The sequence below is a fragment of the Cherax quadricarinatus genome, chromosome 72, assembly GCF_038502225.1.
Source record: "Cherax quadricarinatus isolate ZL_2023a chromosome 72, ASM3850222v1, whole genome shotgun sequence".
Taxonomy (NCBI): domain Eukaryota; kingdom Metazoa; phylum Arthropoda; class Malacostraca; order Decapoda; family Parastacidae; genus Cherax; species Cherax quadricarinatus.
The window spans coordinates 6,954,165-6,978,276 of NC_091363.1; the positions used below are offsets into that span (position 1 = coordinate 6,954,165).

Here is a 24,112-nt window from a genome sequence, read left to right on the forward strand (position 1 = left end):
GTCACGGTTCATCATTTTGAAATCTCTGAATCTCCGTATCTTACCGTAATACGAAGACTAATTTTTAACATTTTTGTTACACATAGTAAAGTTGAAAAGACAGTTATCTGCTTGCTTTTACCTTACAAGATAAAAACTAATTTTATCTTGAATATGATGACATTTCAATCTAAATCATGCAAAAAGGAACTAAATCATGAGCAAAGGTTCCTATTCTAGCAGTTTGGTATCAAGATCATTCATGTGGTCCACAATATCTACAACAAATGCAAGACCACAGAGTCTATTCATATCATTCAGATGTGTGAAATTAACCTAAAATGCATATACTCCTATGTAAAATCCTTCATTAAATGCATCAAGTGTATTTAGGTTCGCTGCTATGACTGCCGAATACCCGATCCTCATTACCAAATTAAGACAAAATGAATTATATCTAAAACTGGAGATGCTCTAAATTTTTTAAGATTGATATACACAGTGAAGGGCCAGGAAGAATTTCTTGGCATTACAGAAATGGACCATATTTTGCTCATCAGTTTTAGACAGTACTGAAGTGTTATCTATATTGTATTAGTAAATTTCAAAGCTATTTAAAATTTACACTAAAAATTCATGACAAAGTCATCCATTAATTACCAAATCAAGGAGGTTGGGCGTGCACGACTACCATTAGGAGGTAAAACCAATACATCATCTGTTTTAAAGCGATGATCCTGAGAGATGTCAGGATCTAGCCGACTTCCCAGAGGTACAATAAAGAGAGTGCCATCTTCACCTGAAACACACAAGACATATTAGCCAACATAAATGTCACTAATTTTTTTATCACACTGGCCATCTCCCACCAAAGGTAGGGTGACAAAAAAAAAAAAAAAGGTAGAGGGGAAAGAAGCATTAGCGATCAGTCATTCAATAGCTGTCTTGCCAGAAGTGCACAGACATCACAATTTAAATAATCCTCTGAAGTGTGACTTCTGCACCGCCACCACCTCCCAAAACATTTCTAAATGCAATAGAACCTTATGAATAAAATTCACAATTTCCTTATGTTTAAAGTACAGGAAACCCTCGATATAATGGACTAATAGGGAGAGGACTGTCTGGGTATCCTAAATCAGCACACTTAAAAATTAGCAAAAAAAAAAAAAAAAAACTGCATATCTAATACAGTACTGTGTATACAATTTACAATTATACCACAATATCATTGGAAATAATGGAGTTAAAAGTACAATTTACCCAGTGGATTTCGCCCATTATTTTTGGAAGTCTGTTATACTGAGGTACTGTAATTACACTAGGGAGTGAACTTATTAAAACGCACCAAATTTGCATTATAATTCAACTACTCACTTGCAACCACTAGCCATTCTGCTGTAGGGCTAAAGGCTAAAGCAACAGGCTTCCTGTTTTCTTCACTTGTCCAAGGTATCCTTCTAGTGGCTGACTCCCCATCTCGATGGCTGAAGATGATTATGTCACCACCACTGTAATGATATATATAGCATCCAGGTATCAACCTTGACCCAAAGAATAACACAGTAGTAGTATTTCACTTAAATGGAAGAATTAAAACAGACTGCCCCTTCAACCACTGTCCTGCTGTACTCATGTAATCTGATCACAATATGTTTAGAGTTTGAAATTTGAACAAATTAACTAGGTTATCCCTCCTTCAAAAAGGTAGATATGATCAGTTTAAAGTCTTGCAGCTCATTTTTTGGATGTAAATAAATCTACTTTTGCATATTTCTCTACTGTTTGCTTCAAATAACTAAAATACAGAATTCCATTACCTGATGTTTTTACTGATGGTAACCCATTATTTGCAGATATTTTTGCAGTACCCACTGTTTTGGAGCTTAGCATAAAAACCCTAAACTGAAAACAAACCATAGGATTTCATTCCAAATGCATTCATTGTCTTCCCCAAAGATCTCTTTGTTTTTTCCCCTGGTCATTCTACATTGTCAATATTAACCAGACTGAAGTAATATTTAGAGAGAGTGAGCGAACCTCTGAACACAAACTGAGACTATATCTGAAATAAAATTTATTAGGCAGACAAAATTTAGCATTTTTCACAGATTCTAGATTCATGAGGCCTCTAGGAACATAACCCCTAATGAATTTAGGAGTTTAGCAGTACTGTATTACACTGTAAATTTCACCAATATTCACACTGTATATGAAAATACAGAGTATACAGTAGTAGTGATGACATGGAAAGAAAAATGACTCCAGTGGAACCTCAGTTTTCGTAATTAATCTGTTCGAAAAAGTCTGACGAACACCGAACTGTATGAAAACTAAAGTAATATTTCTCATAAGAAATAATGTAAATCCAATTAACCCATTCCAGACACCCAAAAATATTAACAAAAAATACATTTTATAGAGAATAACTATAGTTTTACATGCAGAAAACAATGAGGCGTTAGGTCGTCAGGGTCAGCCTCTAACCCTTCAAAATCCTTCTTGAGGATACATTCTGGCCACAATTTTCTCCAGGCAGAGTTTATCGTCCTGGAAGTCACTCCCTGACGAGCCTTATATAACTATAAGGCTTATGCAATTAAGGATATTGAAGCGATTCCTCCAGAACTCTCTTAAGGTCAATTCAGTTTTTGAGGTCACTTCAAAGTACCTCTGAAACAGTGCTTTGGTGCTAGTGTTTTTCTGAAGTTTGAAATGACCTGCTGGTCCATGGGCTGGATGAGAGGAGTGGTATTAGGGGGCAAGAACTTCACTGTGATGAAACTAAACTCCTCTAACAATTGGTCTTCCAAGCCTGGAGGATGAGCAGGAGCATTCTCCATTACCAGGATGCACTTGAGTGGCAACTGATTTTCCAGGGGGTATTTCTCCACACTCAGGCCAAACACATTTACCCCTTTTGCAACATCAGCTTCCTTGATTTCTTTTTTCTTCACCAGGATAGAACTGATCATTGATGTGGATTTACTGTACATCTTGGCAAGATCAGCCACGTGTTTGCCACTTTCATGCTTTGTTATGAGTTCTTTCTTGAATTCTATCGTGTTTCTCATTTTCTTGGCCCCTTGGTGGCTTATTTAGCAGTCGCACTCAATAAACAAGCACAAAAAACAATGGATTAATAGAAAATGCTTCAGATGAACACTCAGGGTGATGCTCACTCAATGAGAAACAAAGGCAGACTGAGTCATTAACACATGGGATGCTTTGTGTGGGCACTCAATTCCGGGAAATGAGTGGCTGAGTCACACACACAGGCGGACGAGTTTGGTACGGACCATTTTCAAGTGTATGAAAACCGAGTGGATGTACAAAAACTGGGACAAAATTTCAAAAAAAAAAAAAAAAATTAGTTGAACACCAAATCGTGCGAAAACTAGGGCATACGAAAACCGAGGTTCCACTGTACTTGCTATTGTCTTTTTTTATGAAAAGAGTGAAAGATGCAGCATTAAGTCATTCAGCTTACCTTGTAGCAAGAGCAGTGGTGATGGCTCTGGGTGTAGTGGAGGTGGTGGCAGTGGTGAAGTGGTTGCCACGAAGTCCACCCACCAGCCGCACCACCTCATAAATACCCCCTACCATCGCACCATTCACCTGAAATTCATAATTAACATATACTTTATGTTCATAAAAGATAGGGGCATATTTACACAATGCTATACAGGTGTATTTTATCTCATACAGATCAATGAGGTGAGAGAAGCAAATTAACATTTTTATTCCATCTCCTCCTATTATGTGTGCTTTCTTTCCCCCCATGATATGGGCTGGGCCAAAGATCTTTCCCCTCGTGCATTAACCTGCATATGGTCATTCTTACCCACTAAGTGCTTAGTTATTTGCTTTGTATGGAACACTGATTAAATATATTAAATGCTAATAAAGAACAACCCCTCATTCTATACAATAAAATTATCACAATATGATTATTGAAGAGTATAACATGCAACAGTTGGGAATCTTTATTGTTGCATACTTGTTGGTATTACAGTGGACCCCCGGTTAACGATATTTTTTCACTCCATAAGTATGTTCAGGTGCCAGTACTGACCGAATTTATTCCCATAAGGAATATTGTGAAGTAGATTAGTCCATTTCAGACCCCCAAACATACACGTACAAACGCACTTACATAAATACACTTACATAATTGGTCGCATTCGGAGGTAATTGTTATGCGGGGGTCCACTGTATATACCATTTTAAACAAACATGATTTGGACCTTCCATTAAGTACTGCAAACCACACCTGTTTTGGAAGTTTAGTCACCTGTGACCAGGGAGGTCACAGGTGACTAGTTTTGAGTCCTTCTGCTCCTGCAGCCCAGCCTGGGACAACGCTTTTCTGGTGCTTGCCTGGTCAACCAGGCTGTTGCTGCTGACATCTCTCTGGCTCACATATCCATCACAGCCTGGTTGATCCTGTACTTGAAGGAAGAGATTGAATTTCCTCTTGAAAACTTCTTCACTTGTTCTTGTAGTATTTCTGATATCTGCTGGTAATTATGCTGAAAAGTCTAGGCCCATGGATGTTGATACAGCATAGGGTTTTTATATTGTGTCCATGGTGTCAATATTTTTCACTCAAGAGCAGCATTCTCTAATATTGCAGAGAGACTAATAGCCCAAAAATACACCAGCACTTTAGGCTAGAAGCTGCTCAGAAAATGCATTAAGTTATCAAATTGAAGATTTGAAGCCGACTGGATTAATCATTCATTAGTTATTACACAAAAACCAAAATGGTATTTAAATTTTTCCAATTTCATCAATAAATATGCCAATTTGGAATCATCATAGCTGAAAATCAATATAAATCTTTCTCAAAGATATACCAGTGTTCAAATTTTGAAACACTAGAACTGAAGGCATGTTCTCTAAATGTAAATTTGCACCTACACAGCCTAAACTCAAAAGGTGTCATCATCCTCCCACAACACACAAGCCTTAAGAGATACACAATCCACACATAGAAGAGGGGAGCTTACGATGACGTTTTGATCTGACTTGGACCATTTACAAAGTCACACTAACGAAAAGGAGAGAAGGATGGAGTATATATAGGCAGGAGGTGGTTGTGGTAGTAGTGGAGGTAGAAGGTAGTAGTGGAGAAGGTAGTAGGTGGAAGGAGTTAGTCAAATACTAAGAAAGAGAAGCACAGCCAGGGAGCTAGGGGTCCACAGAGGGTAAGAGCAAGAACACAGAGAGGGGAAAAATAAATAATGAAGGAACAAATACCCAAGGCAGAAGACAACCCAAAGGAGAAAAAGGGAAAGAGGAAAAAGGAAGAGGGAGAAGAAGAAAAAATAAATGTTACGTCACGGGTGTTCTGAAGTTTGGAGCATTTTACAATGTAGTGGGAAAGGAAGGCATCTACAGAGACAAAGCCAGGACTAAGATTCATACAAGGAAAGTTGTGTATAAGGGAGGATTCAACCAGATGGTGACTGTTAAAGTTGGAAATAGGGAAGACAGTTTTAGCAGAAGACCAGTCATTAGGATGACTGTGATCTCTGATGTGACAGAAAAGAGCATTGTCAGTGTCGGCAAGCCTAACACTACTTTTGTGCTCCCTAAGTCTGTCAGAAAGAGATCGGCCAGTTTCTCCAAAGTACTGAAGAGGACAGGAGGAACAAGAAATAGAGTAGACACCAGGAGCATCTATAGAGGGAGGAGAGGTATGAACGAGATTAGTGCGAAGAGTGTTAGTCTGGAGGAAAGTAAGTTTGATGTCTAAGGAATGGAGAGAGTTGTTGAGATTAGAAAGACTGGAAATGTAGGGAAGGCAGAAGACTGAGAAGTTCCCAGGAGTAGAGAGTTTGGGAGAGAGGAAATTATGTTTAGCATGTGAGAAGGCAGAGTCTATGAAATGGGAAGGGTAGCCAAGACGGGAAAATGAATTACAAAGAGTGGAAATTTCTGATTGAAGGAACTGAGGATCACAGATGTGGAGAGCAGAGAGAAAGAGGGAGATAAGAACACTTATCATTACAAAGGAAGCATGATAAGAAAAGTAATTAATGTACGTGCCACTGTGCATAGGCCTGTGGTAAAAGGAAAAAGCAAAACCTGTATCTGAGCGGTGGACGTGGACACCAAAGAAAGGAAGCAAGGAATTAGATTCTCCACTACTACCTTCTACCTCCACTACTACCACTACCACCTCCTGCCTATATATACTCCCTCCTTTCCTTTTTGTTAGTGTGACTTTGTTGGTCCAAGTCAGACCGAAACATCATCGTAAGCTCCTCTCTTCTATGTGGGGGTTATCTGTGTATTGTTCCAGTCATGGTATTGTGCCTTTTTTTGTAATTTAAGCCTTAAGAGGTATACTCAAGTTATTTTAGAGACAAAACCACACACTTTAAAAAATATAAAGTACCAAATTGTCAAAACACACAATTAACCCTTTCAGGGTTGGTGCCGTACTAGTACGACTTGCACGCCAGGGTTAGTGCCGTACTAGTACGCGTAAATTCTAGTGCCTTCAAATCTAGCAAGAGAAATCTGGTAGGCTTACATATGAAAGAATGGGTCCATGTGGTCAGTGTGCGCAGTATAAAAAAAATCCTGAAGCACGCAGTGCATAATGAGAAAAAAAAATTCCGACTGTGTTTTTGGTTTAAAACAGCGACTTTGCAGTGTATTTTCGTATGCTATTTATGGTTGTATTCTAGTTTTCCTGGTCTCATTTTATAGAATGGAAGACGTATTATGGAAATTGAGATGATTTTGATTGGTTTCACAATGAAAATTACCTTGAAATTGAGCTCAAAGTAGCAGAAATGTTCGGTTTTTGCCAAAGTTCAAAGGTAAACAAATCATGCCATGCATCCAATACACGTCAACTGGTGAGTCTAATATTCTTTCACAGGTGTGCTGATATTATTTATACCATTTCTACACCATTTCAACACTAATGCAGTAGTCTGCATAACATAAATCTTCTATTTTTTGCGAGAATAAAAATTCAAAGTGGAAAGCAAAAGAAATTTAACAGAGGCCTGGGGACGTGAGTAATGAACAGAGGAAATGTTAATTTAGTGCCAGGAATGTCTGGCTTGTTTTTTCTGGGCCCTATTTGGAAACTGGCATGTTTTGAAATTTTTGTGAAATTGGCAAAATTGCCAATTTCTGACCACTTTATTGGATAGTTGAAATTGGTAAATGGGTGGTTTCTTGTACTCATTCGATGGAAAAAATTGAGTTCTAGCAAAATAGGTATGATTTTTGTCGACTGGTACATTGGAATTGGCCGAAAATAGGGTTCAAAGTGGGCAAAATCACCGATGTGTAAACATCGTCGAGACTGCTAACTTCGCAAGAGCATAATTCCGTAAATTTTCCATCAAATTTCATACTTTTGGTGCTATTATGATCAGGAAAAGATTCAATCATTTCATAAGAAAAAATAATAATTTTTTTTCTCGAAAAATTTCCGACCCTGAGAACAAGTTTAGGAGAGAGCCTGCCGACCCTGAAAGGTTTAACAATCCCTACCTTCTTCTAAACAGGGTATATCAGTGCTGAAAGCTTACTCAAGTTGTTGGTGGGAAAACAAACTCAGGAATGGTCTACATAACAGTGACCACAGAGCACCTGCACATGCCAATAGTTGCATGAACTTTTTCCTGATTATAGTACACCAACCAGGGCCAACTCAAAAAAACTGTGGTGCCCTGAGTTAATCTTGCTTTTTGTGTCTGCACGAATCCCATTTTTTATATGAAGTTTGGAGTTTAAAAATTAAAAAAAATTATATGTAGTTTTGTTCATTTCATTCAGTACAGCTACACCTCTCTCCTCTCACATCTTTCTCACCTCCACATACATTTTCTATGTATGATTCCTTTTTTAAACTGTTCACTTATGTCTTACAGTTCACAAGCAGTATTTTGTCTTATTTTCTGTTGCTCTTCTTCACTCATGAAGCTAGCTCTGACACCTGTGTCGAAAATTTTGAAGTCAATCGAATGTGGCAGTCTCAAGTTATAAACCAAAACTTTGGAGGAAGGAAAAAAAAAATATTGCCAACCACTTGAGGATACCCTCTTAGGGATACCCAAAAAATGCATGTTATGGAGAAACACAAGTAAGTCTACAGTGGTTTATGAGGAAGAGGAAGCTCACATCAGCAGTTAATAACTGCACCACTGGGAGTGCTATACCACTGGCTGCAGGCAAGATAGGCAAGGTTATTTTTTTTAATTCTTTTATATTATTTATCATACACTGACTTTTTTGTACATTATATTTTCATTTTATTCATGTATAGTGGGCTTGTATTTGTATGGTATAGATTGATCAAAAGTCAGAAGATGAACTCAATTTTTTCTTCTTCCACTGCCCTCACCAAACTTTTCTTAATTCCCAACCAAACTCTTCCCTTTCCTTTTACCTTTCCATTTCTCATCAAAATTCTCCTCTTAACCCACAATTATCTTTGTGCCTCCACCTAAATTTTTACCTTCCAAGAATTTTTTTACCACACCAAACTTTCTTCTCCTTTCCATTAAATATTTCCTTCCCACCCACTCGGTTGGCAGCACACTCAGCTCACACACTAAGTGTCTGTGATTCGATCTCTGGCATGGGTGGAAACATTGGTCATGTTTCCTTACACCTGCTGCCCTTGTTCACCTTGCAGTGTTAGCCTACTGGCATGGGATGCATCCTGTGGGATGATGGTATACCTCAGATAGGGCTGGGCTTTGAAATGAGCTGAGGTTGGATAACAGCTCTTAGCCTGTAAAATTTGTGTAAAAAAAAAAAAAAAAATCCCCTCACCCTCCAAACTATACATTTCCTTTTCCACCAAACTTTTTCCCCCTTTACCAAAACTTTGTTTTCCCTATTATGTTAAACTTTTTTTACCTTCCACCACCAAACCTAATTTCTGTCCAAACTTATCTTCCTTTCTCAAAACTTTTTTTTTTTTTTTTTACTTTCTCACCAAAGTTTCATCCTCTCCATCAACCATTTTTCTCTGCTCCTGAAAATTTCCTCACTTATCACCAAAATTATTCCCTTTACTAGAAAACAATGATTCCCCCCCCCCTTCTTACCAAACTTTGTTTTCCCCTTCTAAGCTTTTTCTCTCCTACCCATACCTGACTTTCTTCCTCCCTTTCCCCCAATGAACACTCTTTCTCCCCTTTTGGTCAACCAAATTTAATTCCCCACACCCAACAAGAACTATTTTCTCTCCCACCAAGCTACATTCCCCTTCCCCCCTTCCATAAAAAATCCAACCATTCTCATTTCCCCCTTGAAGAAATAAATACTATTTACAGATGTGCCTAAAATTTATGTGAAGCATCAGACTGAAGAGGATTACTAGATGACAGGATTAAAGGAAGATGTACAACAGTGAACAGGCCACAAGATCATATTTAAATATGGCAGCAGTGAGGCTTCCCTGTCATGGCCACCCTCTTAGAGGAAAATTGCTAGCAGACACAATGTACAGTACAAGATACATGTATGCTGTAAAAAATATACGAAGAGAATTATGCAGTTCTATGTTACCTATACATCACATGGTTTACATAATATAACTGTGATCTTTCTTCATCTCCAAATGCTGGAATGAGAGAGAGGGAGCGTCGCCTCCTTGATAGGGGTCGCAACCCCCTTGAGAGGGGGTCAATGCCCCACAAGGGGTTGGAGAAAAAGTTTCTCCACAATACTTTAGTTTAATGAATACGTATTTGAAACAACCTAATAACACAGGTTTATACAACTATAATGGACATTGTCAACAGGAATTAACCATTAGGTTTTGGATATGAAGACTATCATACTTGTTTTTTTAATTTATCTGTCTAACTGATAAGTACAAAGGACTCAGTCTGGATTTTAATGGAAAGATTTAAACCCATGCTGTATGTAAAAATACAGAATGAGTCCTTTACTGCTTAGTAGTGCATTAGTCACTTTTAATTCAAATTTCTCATGGCAATGGCTACAGGGAAGCATTAGTTTAATTGCCCTTAAGACCACACCCACCTATCCTATATGACTCATACTAAACCCATGATACACGCTTCACATGCAACATACAGTACACTGTATACATATACCATAATGCAGCATTATAAGAATTTCTTTTTAATAGACTGAGGAGATGGAAGGTAGGAGGGCAGAACACAAGGAAACGAAGGGGAGAGGTGATAACTCATTATTCACTGGTATTTAATGAGGTAATGAATGCATTACTTGGATTCCACAGGATTGTATTCTGTATATTGTATATTCTTTTGAGCAAAAATAGTTCACTTTTAAATAAAAATAAATGGAACTTTTATATAGTACAGTGGACCCCCGCTTAACGATCACCTCCCAATGCGACCAATTATGTAAGTGTATTTATGTAAGTGCGTTTGTACGTGTATGTTTGGGGGTCTGAAATGGACTAATCTACTTCACAATATTCCTTATGTGAGCAAATTCGGTCAGTGCTGGCACCTGAACATACTTCTCGAATGAAAAAATATCGTTAACCGGGGGTCCACTGTATAGTGCAAAATATTTTTGAGAAGTTAAATTGCAAACTTCAAAATCAGAGGAATAAAAGGCAGACTATTAATATGGATAAGATTTATTTTTATTTTACTCAGGTAAGCATTAAACCCACAGGGGCCACATAGTGCCTGGAGAATGGGAGGCATTAAGGTTTGGTTCAAGGAAGGGAAAGATAAGTTCTGTGCACAAAGTCTCTCTCACTGGCATCAAGGTACCTAAAAGAAAAAAAGAAAAGGTCTATTGTACAGACAACTGTTGCCATAAAAATGCCTCTCTCAAATAATGACTTTCATTACTATAATAAAAATGGATAAAAACTTTCAGTTTGAGAGGAAAATGTGAACAGTGATAAGAGGGGGAAAAATGTTCTCTTGAGGATAACATTACCAGTGGGGTGTCATAAGGCTCTACACTTGCTTCCATTAAGTTATGCTGCATAAGTTACTTACCAGAGGAACAGAAAACTATGCAAATTTCTCTGAGGATGATGCAAAAATCTTGTGCAAAATAAACAAAAATTGCCAAAAATCTTTAAAAGATCACTTAGATAAATTGAGTATGTGGAGTGACAGATAAGATTTTTAACCCAGAGGATTAGCCATCCAGGATAACCCAAGATGTTGATAAATGCCATGTACTGGGAGAAAGTGAAATCATATTATAGACTGTGTGACAAAAATTTAGGAGTAATATATATAGAAAGCACTCAAGTAGTTATTAATAATAAAAAAAAATTCACTAAGAGATCGTATAAATGGAACTGTGACATGCTACACTAGTAAAATAGAAAATAGCTTTCAAATATTTGGATGATGCTAATAAAGCTGAACTTAAAAAATATATATCACACCAAAATTAGAATGTATGTGTTAAGTTTACACCTAAAATAAAATATGGATGAGATGGAAGAAATCCAAAGAGTTACTGCACTAGAGTGGGTCTCAGAGTAAAATTTTTAACTTATTATGAAAAGCTAAAAACACTAAAGGTCAAGCTAGTTGATAGGATTAAATAAGATGTGATAACATGGAAGATTATAAAGGATTTGATAAAAAAAAAGATTAAAAATGTTTAGTACACTATAAATTAAGAAAAAATGGAGATGAAGAGATAATAGAAATTAGTGACAAAAGAAAGAGGTGCAATAAGTGCTACAACCCATAGAAATTAAAAAAAAAGATACATGTTAACAGCAGACAACTGCTAATCAGCAGATTTCAGCCATTAACCCTTTGACTGTCTGTCACACGAAACTACATTACTGATGCCAGGGCCTGTCAAGTATATCTATGTCAAGAGCTCAGCTCACTCAGATAAGTTGCGTGCAGTAAATTTTGGTCTAGTGAGTAAGCACCGTACAAAAAAATCCTGCCTCATGCAGTGCACAATGGGAAAAGCAAAATTCTACCCTGTGTTTTTGGTTTACAACAGGGACTTTGAGGTATTTTCTTAGGATGGGTTTCATGGTTTTATTCCTTTTTTCTTGATATCATTTGATAGAATACTACTGAAACAGAGATGATTTTAGTTTGTTCCAGGACTGGAAATAGGTTGAAATTGGCCTGAAAGTAGTGGAAATATTTTATATTTGCTGATAATCCTGAGGATGGGTAAGGCCTTCCCTACAACTCCCAGTCTAAATCAGATTTAATTATTGGGATGTTGTAAAACCACGACAAATCATTCCTGGTTATATCTTATTTTCCAAGAAATGGAGCAAGTCTTAGACTTATTCTATTTCTTTTCTTTTTTGTGATGATGAAATCAAAATTTAAGGCAAGTGAAATATAGGAGAGGCTTGGCGATGTGATTATTGCACAGAGGAAATATTTTACTGCCTGGAATGTCTACTGTGTTTATTTTGGACACAGTTTTAAAACTGGATTTTTTTTTAATTTTGCATAAAATTGGCCAAATTATCAAATTCCATGCACTTTATCGGATAGTTCTCATAGTGGGCAGTTTCTTGTGCTCAATCTATAGAACAGAAAGCATACTAGCAAAACAGCTAAAACTGAGCAACAGAATTGGCTTAAAATAGGACTCAAATTTGGCTAAATTGCAAGTATGTAAAACACACCCAGGCCTCTAATTTTCTGCCTACATAGTTCCATAAAGTTTCCATTAAATTTCATATTTTTGGCATCAATATCTTCAGAAAAAGATTCTCTACCATTTATGAAGAAAAAATAATCTATTATTTCTTTTTAAAATATGGACACTGAGCACTTTTAATTTAAGGAGTCTAGACAGCGAAAGGGTTAATTAGACATAGCTTGAACTGTACAGTATTAAGTTGGTTTTACAGCTGAGATATTTTATTGTGCTAATAGTAAAAATGTAACCTAACAAAATCCAGAAAAATGCCACTGACATAAATTTACGCCAAAATTCTAGAGCCTCCAATATGGTCCCAACTGGCCTGGTTAAGACTTCATCAGAGCAAGCAGGTCTGCACCATAGATGTGCACAGTATAAAAAAAAAAGCTTGAGGTGTGTTCAGGGTACTGTGGGAGCCATTAACACTTACAGTGGAATCCCGGTTTTTGTCCTGTCCGGTTATCATACAATTCAGCTTTCGACCACTTTTTTTTGGTGAAATTTTTCCCATTTTCGTACATCCGCTCAGAAATTGTCCGGACCAGACATGTTCGCCTTCCTGCGGGACGTGGCTGCTCATACTTTCATGACTCAGTCTGCCTTTGTTATTTGTAGAGGGTGGTAGTGGTGGTGGTAGTGGTGGTGGTAGTGATGGTGGTAGAGGGTGGTGGTGATGGTGGTGGTGGTGGTGGTAGTGATGGTGGTAGTGATGGTGGTAGAGGGTGGTAGTGGTGGTGGTAGTGATGGTGGTAGTGATGGTGGTAGAGGGTGGTAGTGGTGGTGGTAGTGATGGTGGTAGAGGGTGGTGGTGGTGGTGGTAGTGGTAGTGATGGTGGTAGTGATGGTGGTAGAGGGTGGTAGTGATGGTGGTAGAGGGTGGTAGTGATGGTGGTAGAGGGTGGTAGTGGTTGTGATGGCAGTAGAGGGTGGTGGTAGGGGTGGTAGAGATAACCTCTCCTCCCTCTCTCTTCCTCGCCGTCTTCCATACGCCAACAAGAGTAAAAGTGATTTAACCCTTTCAGGGTCCCCAGGCCCTCTCCCAGACTTGTTCTTAGGGTTGCCCAAATTTCAAAAAAAAAAAAAAAATATTTTTTCTTATGAAAAGATAGAGGATCTTTTTCCGATCATAATGACACCAAAAGTTTGAAATTTGATGGAAAACTTACGGAATTATGCTCTCGCGAAATTAACTGTCTCAATGATGTTTGCGCATCGGCGATTTTGCCCACTTTGAGCCCTATTTTCGGCCAATTCCAGTGTACTAATCGACAAAAATCATAACTATTTCGCTAGAACTCCATTTTTTCTATCGAATGAGTACAAGAAACCAGCCATTTACCGATTTCAACTATCCAATACAGTGGTCAGAATTTAGCAATTTTGCCAATTTCACACAAATTTCAAGAGATGCCAATTTCCAAATAGGGTCCAGAATAAACAAGAAAGACATTCCTGACACTAAAATAACATTTCCTCTGTTCATTAATCACGTCCCGAGGCCCCTCTTACATTCTTTTGCTTTCCACTTTGAGTTTTTTATTCTCACAAAAATAAATAAGATTTACTGTTATGCAGACTACTGTATTAGTGTAGAAATGGTATAAATAATATCGGCGCAGTTGTGAAAGAATATTACTCACCAGCTGACATGTATTGGATGCTTAGCATGATTTGTTTACTTTTGAACTTTGGTAAAAATCGAACATTTCTGCTACTTTGAGCTCAATTTCAAGGTACTTTTCATTGTAAAACCAGTCAAATCATCTCAATTTCCGTAATATGACTTCCATTCAATAAAATGAGACCAGGAAAACTATAATACAACAATAAATACCATATGAAAATACAGTGCAAAGTCGCTGTTTTAATCCAAAAACATGGTCAAAGTTTTTTTTCTCATTACGCACTGTGTGCTGCAGGATTTTTTTTTATACTGTGCACACTGACCACATAGACCCATTCTTTCATATGTAGGCCTACCAGCTTTCTCTCACTAGATTTGAGAGCGCTAGAATTTAGGCGTACTAGTACGTCAAAAACCCTGGTGCGTAAGCCGTACTAGTACGTCCGAAACCCTGAAATGGTTAAATGTTCATTTATCCACTTCATTAGTGCTTTATATTTATTTGTCATTGTTTTCTGAATGTAAAACTATAATTATTCTCTATAAAATGTATTTTTTGTTGATATATTTGGGTTTCTGGAACAAATTAATTGGATTTACATTATTTCTTATGGGAAATATTACTTCAGTTTTCGTACAAATCGGTTTTCAGCCGACCTTCTGGAAGGGATTAAAGACAAAATCGGGGGTTCCACTGTATTTATATTTGTTTAGTGTAACTGAACAAAAACTATAAGAAAAAATATATGAAAGCATAGAATTTTTTTTTTTATTATCACACTGGCCGATTCCCACCAAGGCAGGGTGGCCCGAAAAAGAAAAACTTTCACCATCATTCACTCCATCACTGTCTTGCCAGAAGGGTGCTTTACACTACAGTTTTTAAACTGCAACATTAACACCCCTCCTTCAGACTGCAGGCACTGTACTTCCCATCTCCAGGACTCAAGTCCGGCCTGCCGGTTTCCCTGAACCCCTTCATAAATGTTACTTTGCTCACACTCCAACAGCACGTCAAGTATTAAAAACCATTTGTCTCCATTCACTCCTATCAAACACGCTCACGCATGCCTGCTGGAAGTCCAAGCCCCTCGCACACAAAACCTCCTTTACCCCCTCCCTCCAACCTTTCCTAGGCCGACCCCTACCCCGCCTTCCTTCCACTACAGACTGCTACACTCTTGAAGTCACTCTGTTTCGCTCCATTCTCTCTACATGTCCAAACCACCTCAACAACCCTTCCTCAGCCCTCTGGACAACAGTTTTGGTAATCCCGCACCTCCTCTTAACTTCCAAACTACGAATTCTCTGCATTATATTCACACCACACATTGCCCTCAGACATGACATCTCCACTGCCTCGCTGCAACATTCATCACCCATGCTTCACACCCATATAAGAGCGTTGGTAAAACTATACTCTCATACATTCCCCTCTTTGCCTCCAAGGACAAAGTTCTTTGTCTCCACAGACTCCTAAGTGCACCACTCACCCTTTTCCCCTCATCAATTCTATGATTCACCTCATCTTTCATTAGACCCATCCGCTGACACGTCCACTCCCAAATATCTGAATACATTCACCTCCTCCATACTCTCTCCCTCCAATCTGATATCCAATCTTTCATCACCTAATCTTTTTGTCATCCTCATAACCTTACTCTTTCCTGTATTCACTTTTAATTTTCTTCTTTTGCACACCCTACCAAATTCATCCACCAATCTCTGCAACTTCTCTTCAGAATCTTCCAAGAGCACAGTGTCATCAGCAAAGAGCAACTGTGACAACTCCCACTTTATATGTGATTCTTTATCTTTTAACTCCACGCCTCTTGCCAAGACCCTCGCATTTACTTCTCTTACAACCCCATCTATAAATATATTAAACAACCACGGTGACATCACACATCCTTGTCTAAGGCCTACTTTTACTGGGAAATTATTTCCCTCTTTCCTACATACTCTAACTTGAGCCTCACTATCCTCGTAAAAACTCTTCACTGCTTTCAGTAACCTACCTCCTACACCATACACCTGCAACATCTGCCACATTGCCCCCCTATCCACCCTGTCATACGCCTTTTCCAAATCCATAAATGCCACAAAGACCTCTTTAGCCTTATCTAAATACTGTTCACTTATATGTTTCACTGTAAACACCTGGTCCACACACCCCTTACCCTTCCTAAAGCCTCCTTGTTCATCTGCTATCCTATTCTCCGTCTTACTCTTAATTCTTTCAATAATAACTCTACCATACACTTTACCAGGTATACTCAACAGACTTATCCCCCTATAATTTTTGCACTCTCTTTTGTTCCCTTTGCCTTTAGGTACCTTACCCTCTTCCATACATCTATTAAATAATTGCACCAACCACTCCAAAACTATATCCCCACCTGCTTTTAACATTTCTATCTTTATCCCATCAATCCCGGCTGCCTTACCCCCTTTCATTTTACCTACTGCCTCACAAACTTCCCCCACACTCACAACTGGCTCTTCCTCACTCCTACAAGATGTTATTCCTCCTTGCCCTATACACGAAATCACAGCTTCCCTATCTTCATCGACATTTAACAATTCCTCAAAATATTCCCTCCATCTTCCCAATACCTCTAACTCTCCATTTAATAACTCTCCTCTCCTATTTTTAACTGACAAATCCATTTGTTCTCTAAGCTTCCTTAACTTGTTAATCTCACTCCAAAACTTTTTCTTATTTTCAACAAAATTTGTTGATAACATCTCACCCACTCTCTCATTTGCTCTCTTTTTACATTGCTTCACCACTCTCTTAACCTCTCTCTTTTTCTCCATATACTCTTCCCTCCTTGCATCACTTCTACTTTGTAAAAACTTCTCATATGCTAACTTTTTCTCCCTTACTACTCTCTTTACATCATCATTCCACCAATTGCTCCTCTTCCCTACTGCACCCACTTTCCTGTAACCACACACTTCTGCTGAACACTCTAACACTGCATTTTTAAACCTACCCCATACCTCTTCGACCCCATTGCCTATGCTATCATTTGCCTATCTATCCTCCAATAGCTGTTTATATCTTACCCTAACTGCCTCCTCTTTTAGTTTATAAACCTTCACCTCTCTCTTCCCTGATGCTTCTATTCTCCTTGTATCCCATCTACCTTTTACTCTCAGTGTAGCTACAACTAGTAAGTGATCTGCTATATCTGTGGCCCCTCTATAAACATGTACATCCTGAAGTCTACTCAACAGTCTTTTATCTACCAATACATAATCCAACAAACTACTGTCATTTTGCCCTACATCATATCTTGTATACTTATTTATCCTCTTTTTCTTAAAATATGTATTACCTATAACTAAACCCCTTTCTATACAAAGTTCAATCAAAGGGCTCCCATTATCATTTACACCTGGCACCCCAAACTTACCTACCACACCCTCTCTAAAAGTTTCTCCTACTTTAGCATTCAGGTCCCCTACCACAATTACTCTCTCACTTGGTTCAAAGGCTCCCATACATTCACTTAACATCTCCCAAAATCTCTCTCTCTCCTCTGCATTCCTCTCTTCTCCAGGTGCATACACGCTTATTATGACCCACTTCTCGCATCCAACCTTTACTTTAATCCACATAATTCTTGAATTTACACATTCATATTCTCTTTTCTCCTTCCATAACTGATCCTTCAACATTACTGCTACCCCTTCCTTTGCTCTACCTCTCTCAGATACTCCAGATTTAATCCCATTTATTTCCCCCCACCAAAACTCCCCTACCCCCTTCAGCTTTGTTTCGCTTAGGGCCAGGACATCCAACTTCTTTTCATTCATAACATCAGCAATCATCTGTTTCTTGTCATCTGCACTACATCCACGCACATTCAAGCGTCCCAGTTTTATAAAGTTTTTCTTCTTCTCTTTTTTAGTAAATGTCTACAGGAGAAGGGGTTACTAGCCCATTGCTCCCGGCATTTTAGTCACCTCATACGACACGCATGGCTTACGGAGGAAAGATTCTTTTCCACTTCCCCATGGACAATAGAAGAAATAAAGAAGAACAAGAGCTATTTAGAAAAAAGAGAAAAACCTAGATGTATGTATATATATATGCATGTGCGTGTCTGTGAAGTGTGACCAAAGGTGTAAAACATATGATCCATAATAAAAATTAGGAAAACTGGAAAAATTCAATATTTTTTTTTTTAAACATGGAAATTGCTTCCATGCAGCAAGCACTCATGCCACTATAAAACAAGTGCTAACATTACCTTCCTATCTCTATGTAACAATAAGATTTCCTCATTCTCATTTTATTACATTTCTAAAATCGGGGAGAATTTTTTGGCAAGAAAAATATTTTTTTAATTTTTTCAAAAATGCCCCTGTGGCAATTTAAGATTAAATAACCTAATTTTTAACCTTAGTCTCACATTGGTGCTGGCCTATCTGTGTTTACATTCAGCCAGGCATGTGACAAGAGTCGATACTAAGCACTGACTGGAGTATACCTGGAGAGGGTTTCAGGGGTCAATGCCCCCATGGCCCAGTCTGTGACCAGGCCTCATGGTGGATCAGGACCTGATCAACCAGGAGGTTACTGCACGCAACCCAACGTATGAACCACAGCCTGGCTGGTCATGTACCGACCCCAGGTGCCTGTCCAGTGCCTTCTTGGAGAGAGCCAAGGGTCTATTGGTAATCCCCTTTACGTATGCTGGGAGGCAGTTTAACAGTCTTGGGTCCCCTGGCACTTATTGTGTTGTCTCTTATTGTGCTAGTGGCAACCCTGCTTTTACTGCGGGGATGTTGCAGTGTCTGCCGAGTCTCTTGCTTTCATAGGGAGTGATTTTCGTGTGCAAGTTTGGTACTAATCCCTCTAGAATTTTCCTAGTGTATATAATCATGCATCTCTCCTGCCTGCATTCTAGGGAGTACAGGTTGAGGAACTTCAAGCATTCCCACTAATTTAGGTGCTTTATTGCAGACACTGTGCAACCAAAACAAATGTATTATTTTTGTACTAATATCTCCCAAATAAAAATATCCACAAGAAACGCTTACCTATTCTGTAGTGTAAAAAGGTTGCATGTACTGTAGAATGTAAACTAATGCCAGAGTTTTGCCAAGTAGTAGTTGTAAACTAAAGCCAATTTCATGAAGAACATATTACTGAAAACACAGCATAGCTCTGCTGTTGTAGCTACAAATAAGCAATTTCAAACAGGTAATTACAAATGGATATTTGTCTGACTGGAACTGAAAAAAAATGAACAAATTCAAAACACCTGATGAACTGAAAACAAGAATTCAAAACTTTTGATAAGAACTGATACAACGAAAGAATCATGTTCAGAACACCTGACAATAAATGAAAAACAAAAAGAAGTGATAAACACCTGAGCCGAAATTAAGAAAAAAAAAATAAACGAAGCCCCAAACACCTGACAAGAACCGAGGAGCAGACCTGGCTGACTAATTTTTCTAGTACCTGAGCTAGGCGGAGTAGGTAAGGTAGTAGACAGTGTGGTAGTGCAGTCCCCTGACCTGGGGTGTCACCTGACACTAGTAAGGTGCCTGGGTTGTGGCCGCAGTGAGGGGAGAGGGAGGGACAAGGGGACATATTGGGGGAATTTTGGGGAAGAGGGGGACATGTTGGGGGCATTCTATCATAACACACTCCTCTTAGGGTATCCTTTGCCCCCCTGCCACCTTACCACGCACTCTGTGGTGAGTTGCAAGCGTTTTCGAAGATATTCGGATGCCTGGGGAGGAAATATAAGGTGGGAAATGCTTACATTAATGTGGAGTTGGGCGTCAAAAATAGGATGTACGTCTCAGCAGCAGACGACCCGCGGCTCCTGCTGCCATCTGTTGCCCACCACCACAATCTCCCAATAACTCCTCCCATTCTTCACCCACTTCCTTCCCTCCCAGAAATACTTCCTTACACTCAATTAGCTGGAATTTTAATCCATTATGATTACCTGAAGTATATACATAAATGCAGTTTTATTAGGGTTGTCTCTCTTTTATGCATTTGTGTTGAGAATTTGCTTGCTAAATGGTCGAAGCCACATCTGGTAGCAAGTGTTGGGACAGGGGCGGCAGACCTATGTGGTTAAAATGTAAACAGAGTCGAGGTACAAGTTGATGAGTGAGTCCAAACTTTCCACTTGTAGTACACCCTCCATCCTGGTCTCATCCACCACTATCAACCACACTGTAGACACTAGAATCAGGATGCACACCACGATGTGGCTCGAAATGTTGATGAAGGTGGTAGGAAAAGACATCAGTTCCGGCTCTCCTTAGTGTGCTAACCTGGATGCAGTTTTGAGTAACTAATTTTCCAATTCGAAATTAATGCTAGGGAACTTTTTGGATTATCCCGGACAATTATCAGTTTGCTGCCCTTCCAGCCAAGTGCCTTGATGCTGATGAAGGGATCTTGATCCAAGTAATCAAAGCTACTCTCCGTTCTTTAACTGAAACCTGATTGTCTTCCATCCCTCAGGTGTTGTATGACCCCTATGGGTTTATCACTTCCCCATGAAAATAAAAATAATAGAAAACGTTACAGTAATTGCATGATTCTACAGTGCACAAACTAGACTCATGCTTGGTCACTTCATAGAGAGATATTTGGCACTCTGAGAACTATACCTTTTCAAGGGGGGCTTCTTGATGTGGTTAGCCCTTGTGGCTTAGCGCTTCTTTTTGATTATAATAATAAAAATAATACTTCTTGATGTGGTGAAGAGGCTCTTGGTCTGAGGAATTAGACCCTTTGGTCTCCTTCCTCAGACCGAACCTAATTACCCCCAATCCTCCCTTCCCTATCCCATCCTTCCCATTCCCCCCTTTTTTCCCATTTCCTCCCTCCTCCCAGCCCTCCCTTTTCCCCATCCCGTTTGTAGCCTCTGGGGTCCTCCCCTCTGGAATTACGGTTTCTAGGTAAGGGGAAGTGTGCTGGGGTTCATCCCACTTCATGGAGTTCCTCGGGTGTGGTGTAGTTTGCAGTGGAATCTGGATTATCTGGAGGCACCCTGCTCCCTTCCCAGATTTCCAAGAGGTGGGACAGGGTGTCCTGCAGGTAACGGATGTATCTCCAGAAGCTGTTTGTTGGTTCTGGGAGGTGGCAGCCGAAGGAGGTATGCTTTGTGGCGGGATTCCGACTGCCCTCTCTTTTGTCCGCCAAGGTGGCTCGGTAGAGGTGAGGTTGCTATCCTGGAGCATTGGTTTATTGACGTGAAGGGTAGGGTATGGCATGGGTTCCACGCTGCATCTGCATTGCTAGTGGTCTTGAGGTCCTCTCGGATGAGAAAGGGAACTTACGGCCCTTTCATGCCTTCTAGTGACTGTCCCTCTTTTTTTTTTCCTTTCCATTTTTCTTTTTTTCTTTAACCCTTAAACGGTCCAAACGTATATATACGTTCACGCGCGTAGCGCCCCAAATGTATATATACGTTTTCTTTGTCATTCAATTGTCATTCAACATTGCCACAATAAGCTTGAGTCACCTAGACATGAGAGAATGGGTGTGTGCACTCACTGTGTTCCATATTAAAATAATTGGGGATGCCTGGGTGCCATATGCTCTTTTTTCCTTTTAAAAGAAAAGATTTTTTTTCCTCAAAAAATTTGGGGCGCTACGCAAGTGAACGTATATATACGTTTGGACCATTTAAGGATTAAAATAATAATAAAGAAGTACCACCTTCATGGAGTCTTCATTCCATGATAACCCTCCTCACAGACCCCTTTTTGTTATTGTATCCTGTTCTGCCCCAGCTTCATTACTGGACCATTCTCCAGACTTTTCCCATAACCCTGTACCTTCTGCTGGTGATGCTTCGTCACCTGCTGCAGGTGCTGAGGCTCCCCCTGTTTCATCTGGTGCCTCTGCCTCTTGCACGCCTTTAACTATGTATCCGGCTTCCCCTAATACAGTGCAACAGTTTTCGGATCACCTACTTCAGGCCACCCACAGAACTATGCCTAAAAGCTCCAGACCATTTGCTGACAACAGTTCTTTGATGTCTGCTCATTCCACCCAGAAACAACCTATGCTACACCCACTTCCTTTACGCACCATATTTACAAGTACGCAGTGGACTAAATTCTTTTTTCTACACCCGACATCTCTAACTGATTGTCTTTCAGACCGTAGTATTGATAAAGCTCTTTTACGACATGTCCAAAATACATCCTTTCATGCTCTTCGAAGCGGTGCGTGCATCATTACAGTTCAGGATGCAAAGCAAGCTCATGATCTTTCCCATCATACTTCCATTGATAATGTTCCTATCACAGACAGGAACTGTCAAAACTTTGAGAGGTTTCAACAGTTCATGTCTGTTCTCCCTTACTACCGTGAGCCAAAGCTCTCCTACCTACGGCTGCTTCTCGCTCTCTTTTTCTTGATCACTTCCAGTTGCATGCGCATGCCGTTACTGTTTATACAGATGGTTCTAAATCTTCTGACGGTGTTGGGTGGTAGTGTTCCCTGATGATGATGTCTGAGGTCATTTGTTAGACTCAGCTAGTATTTTTACTGCCGAGTTGTATGCCATCCTCATAGTGCTTCTCCGTATTGCACATACTGTATGTCTCCTTCAGCATTTGTGATCATTTCAGATCCCCTCAGCACTTTACAGGCCATTAAACAATTTGTTTCCCCTCATCCATTTGTCCTTCATATTCAACTTTGGTTGTGCTGTGTGGCTAGCAAAAACAAAGACGTCATTTTCTGTTGGGTCCCTGGACACATCGATATGCAGGGCAATGAACAGGAGAATGCTGCTGTGCAGTCAGCAGTATGTGACTTTCCGGTTTCCGATAGAGGTATTATGTTCAGGGATCATTTTACAGTCATCTCTGCCTGTCTTCGCAGCCATTGGCAGGAACGTGGTCAAACATGCACCAAAAGATATTGCACTCTATTAAACCGCTTTTAGGTTTGTGGCCATATTCTTACCACCGTTGCCGTTCCTGGGAGATTGTGCTCTCCCATCTCTGCATCAGCCATACTCACCTTACCATGGGTGTCTCATGGAACAACACCTTATTCCTCTTCGTGAGGTTTGTTGGTCCCTATTTCAGTTCTTCAATTTCTTGTGGATTGTCTGGTTTACCAGCGAGCTCGCAGGATTTACCTCCGATGCCACCACCCTACCAATCTTACCTTATCTTCCCTTCTTGAAGACGGCCCTGCCTTTGATTTACGATCACTTTTTTACTCTTTGTTAGCAACTGCCTTACTATTCAAACTTTGACGCATAGCCCCTAGCATCCCTTTCAGCCCTTTTCTACCCTTACCTCTGATCCTCTCTCCACCTAGCTGTTTACAGCCCTGGCACTACTTTCTGCCCCGCAGCGCTGCATGACCCTTGTCGTTTTAGTGCTTTATTATTTGAGTATGTATGATAATCTGAGAACTATAAAGGCTTGACAATCCAATATCTTTTGGTCATTTGTCTCATTCATCAGAGAGCATGCCAACTTTATTTTAGATACCTTCTTCAGTGTGCTTGCATTTGCTTCATCCACTCTTTTTCTGACAATCCCACATTTGATTTCTTAGCATTGATTTCTTAACAGACACTGATTTGCTGCATCAACTGTAAACACCCCATCCTTTCTTCCAATATTCTCCCCTCAACACTGCCACCTCTTTCTCTTTGCTGTCACTTTTACCTCTGCAGTGCAACACTAAGTGACCTTTATAAGTTTAGAACTTTTCATAAATGCTCCCCTCTAGGGTGGTATCCTGATGCCAGTGATTGGTTTCTGATGCAAGGAATTGAACTTATTTTTACTTGAAACTGATTGCTTCCCATTTTCCATGTGCTGTTTAACCCCCATTGG

At 39.5% G+C, this 24,112-nt stretch overlaps 2 protein-coding genes across 10 annotated transcripts in view; one reads left to right on the forward strand and one right to left on the reverse strand.

Annotated features, from left to right (window-relative positions):
- The window catches only part of ca (RCC1 and BTB domain containing protein claret), a 110,458-nt gene extending 90,331 nt beyond the window's left edge, over window positions 1-20,127 (reverse strand). For 3 of the 6 annotated variants that reach the window (XM_053800390.2, XM_053800389.2, XM_053800388.2), the window contains exons 1-4: window positions 19,734-19,880; window positions 3,470-3,597; window positions 1,357-1,490; window positions 640-778 (exon numbers count right to left, since the gene is read on the reverse strand). In XM_053800390.2, coding sequence (XP_053656365.1) covers window positions 640-778; window positions 1,357-1,490; window positions 3,470-3,597; window positions 19,734-19,865 — 533 coding nt within the window. In that variant the 5' untranslated portion in view covers window positions 19,866-19,880. Of the gene's footprint in view, window positions 1-639; window positions 779-1,356; window positions 1,491-3,469; window positions 3,598-4,252; window positions 4,418-19,733; window positions 19,881-19,959; window positions 19,979-20,040 lie in introns of those variants that run through there. The other 3 variants (XM_053800391.2, XM_070100356.1, XM_053800392.2) reach the window with 3 other exon arrangements.
- Window positions 20,128-20,315: 188 nt separating this feature from the next.
- Window positions 20,316-24,112, forward strand: part of botv (exostosin like glycosyltransferase 3) — a 39,228-nt gene continuing 35,431 nt past the window's right edge. Inside the window, exon 1 of one of the 4 annotated variants that reach the window (XM_053800383.2) lies at window positions 20,316-20,399. The gene's annotated coding sequence lies outside the window, so the exon portion shown is untranslated. Of the gene's footprint in view, window positions 20,583-24,112 lie in introns of all 4 variants that reach the window. The other 3 variants (XM_053800384.2, XM_053800386.2, XM_053800382.2) reach the window with 3 other exon arrangements.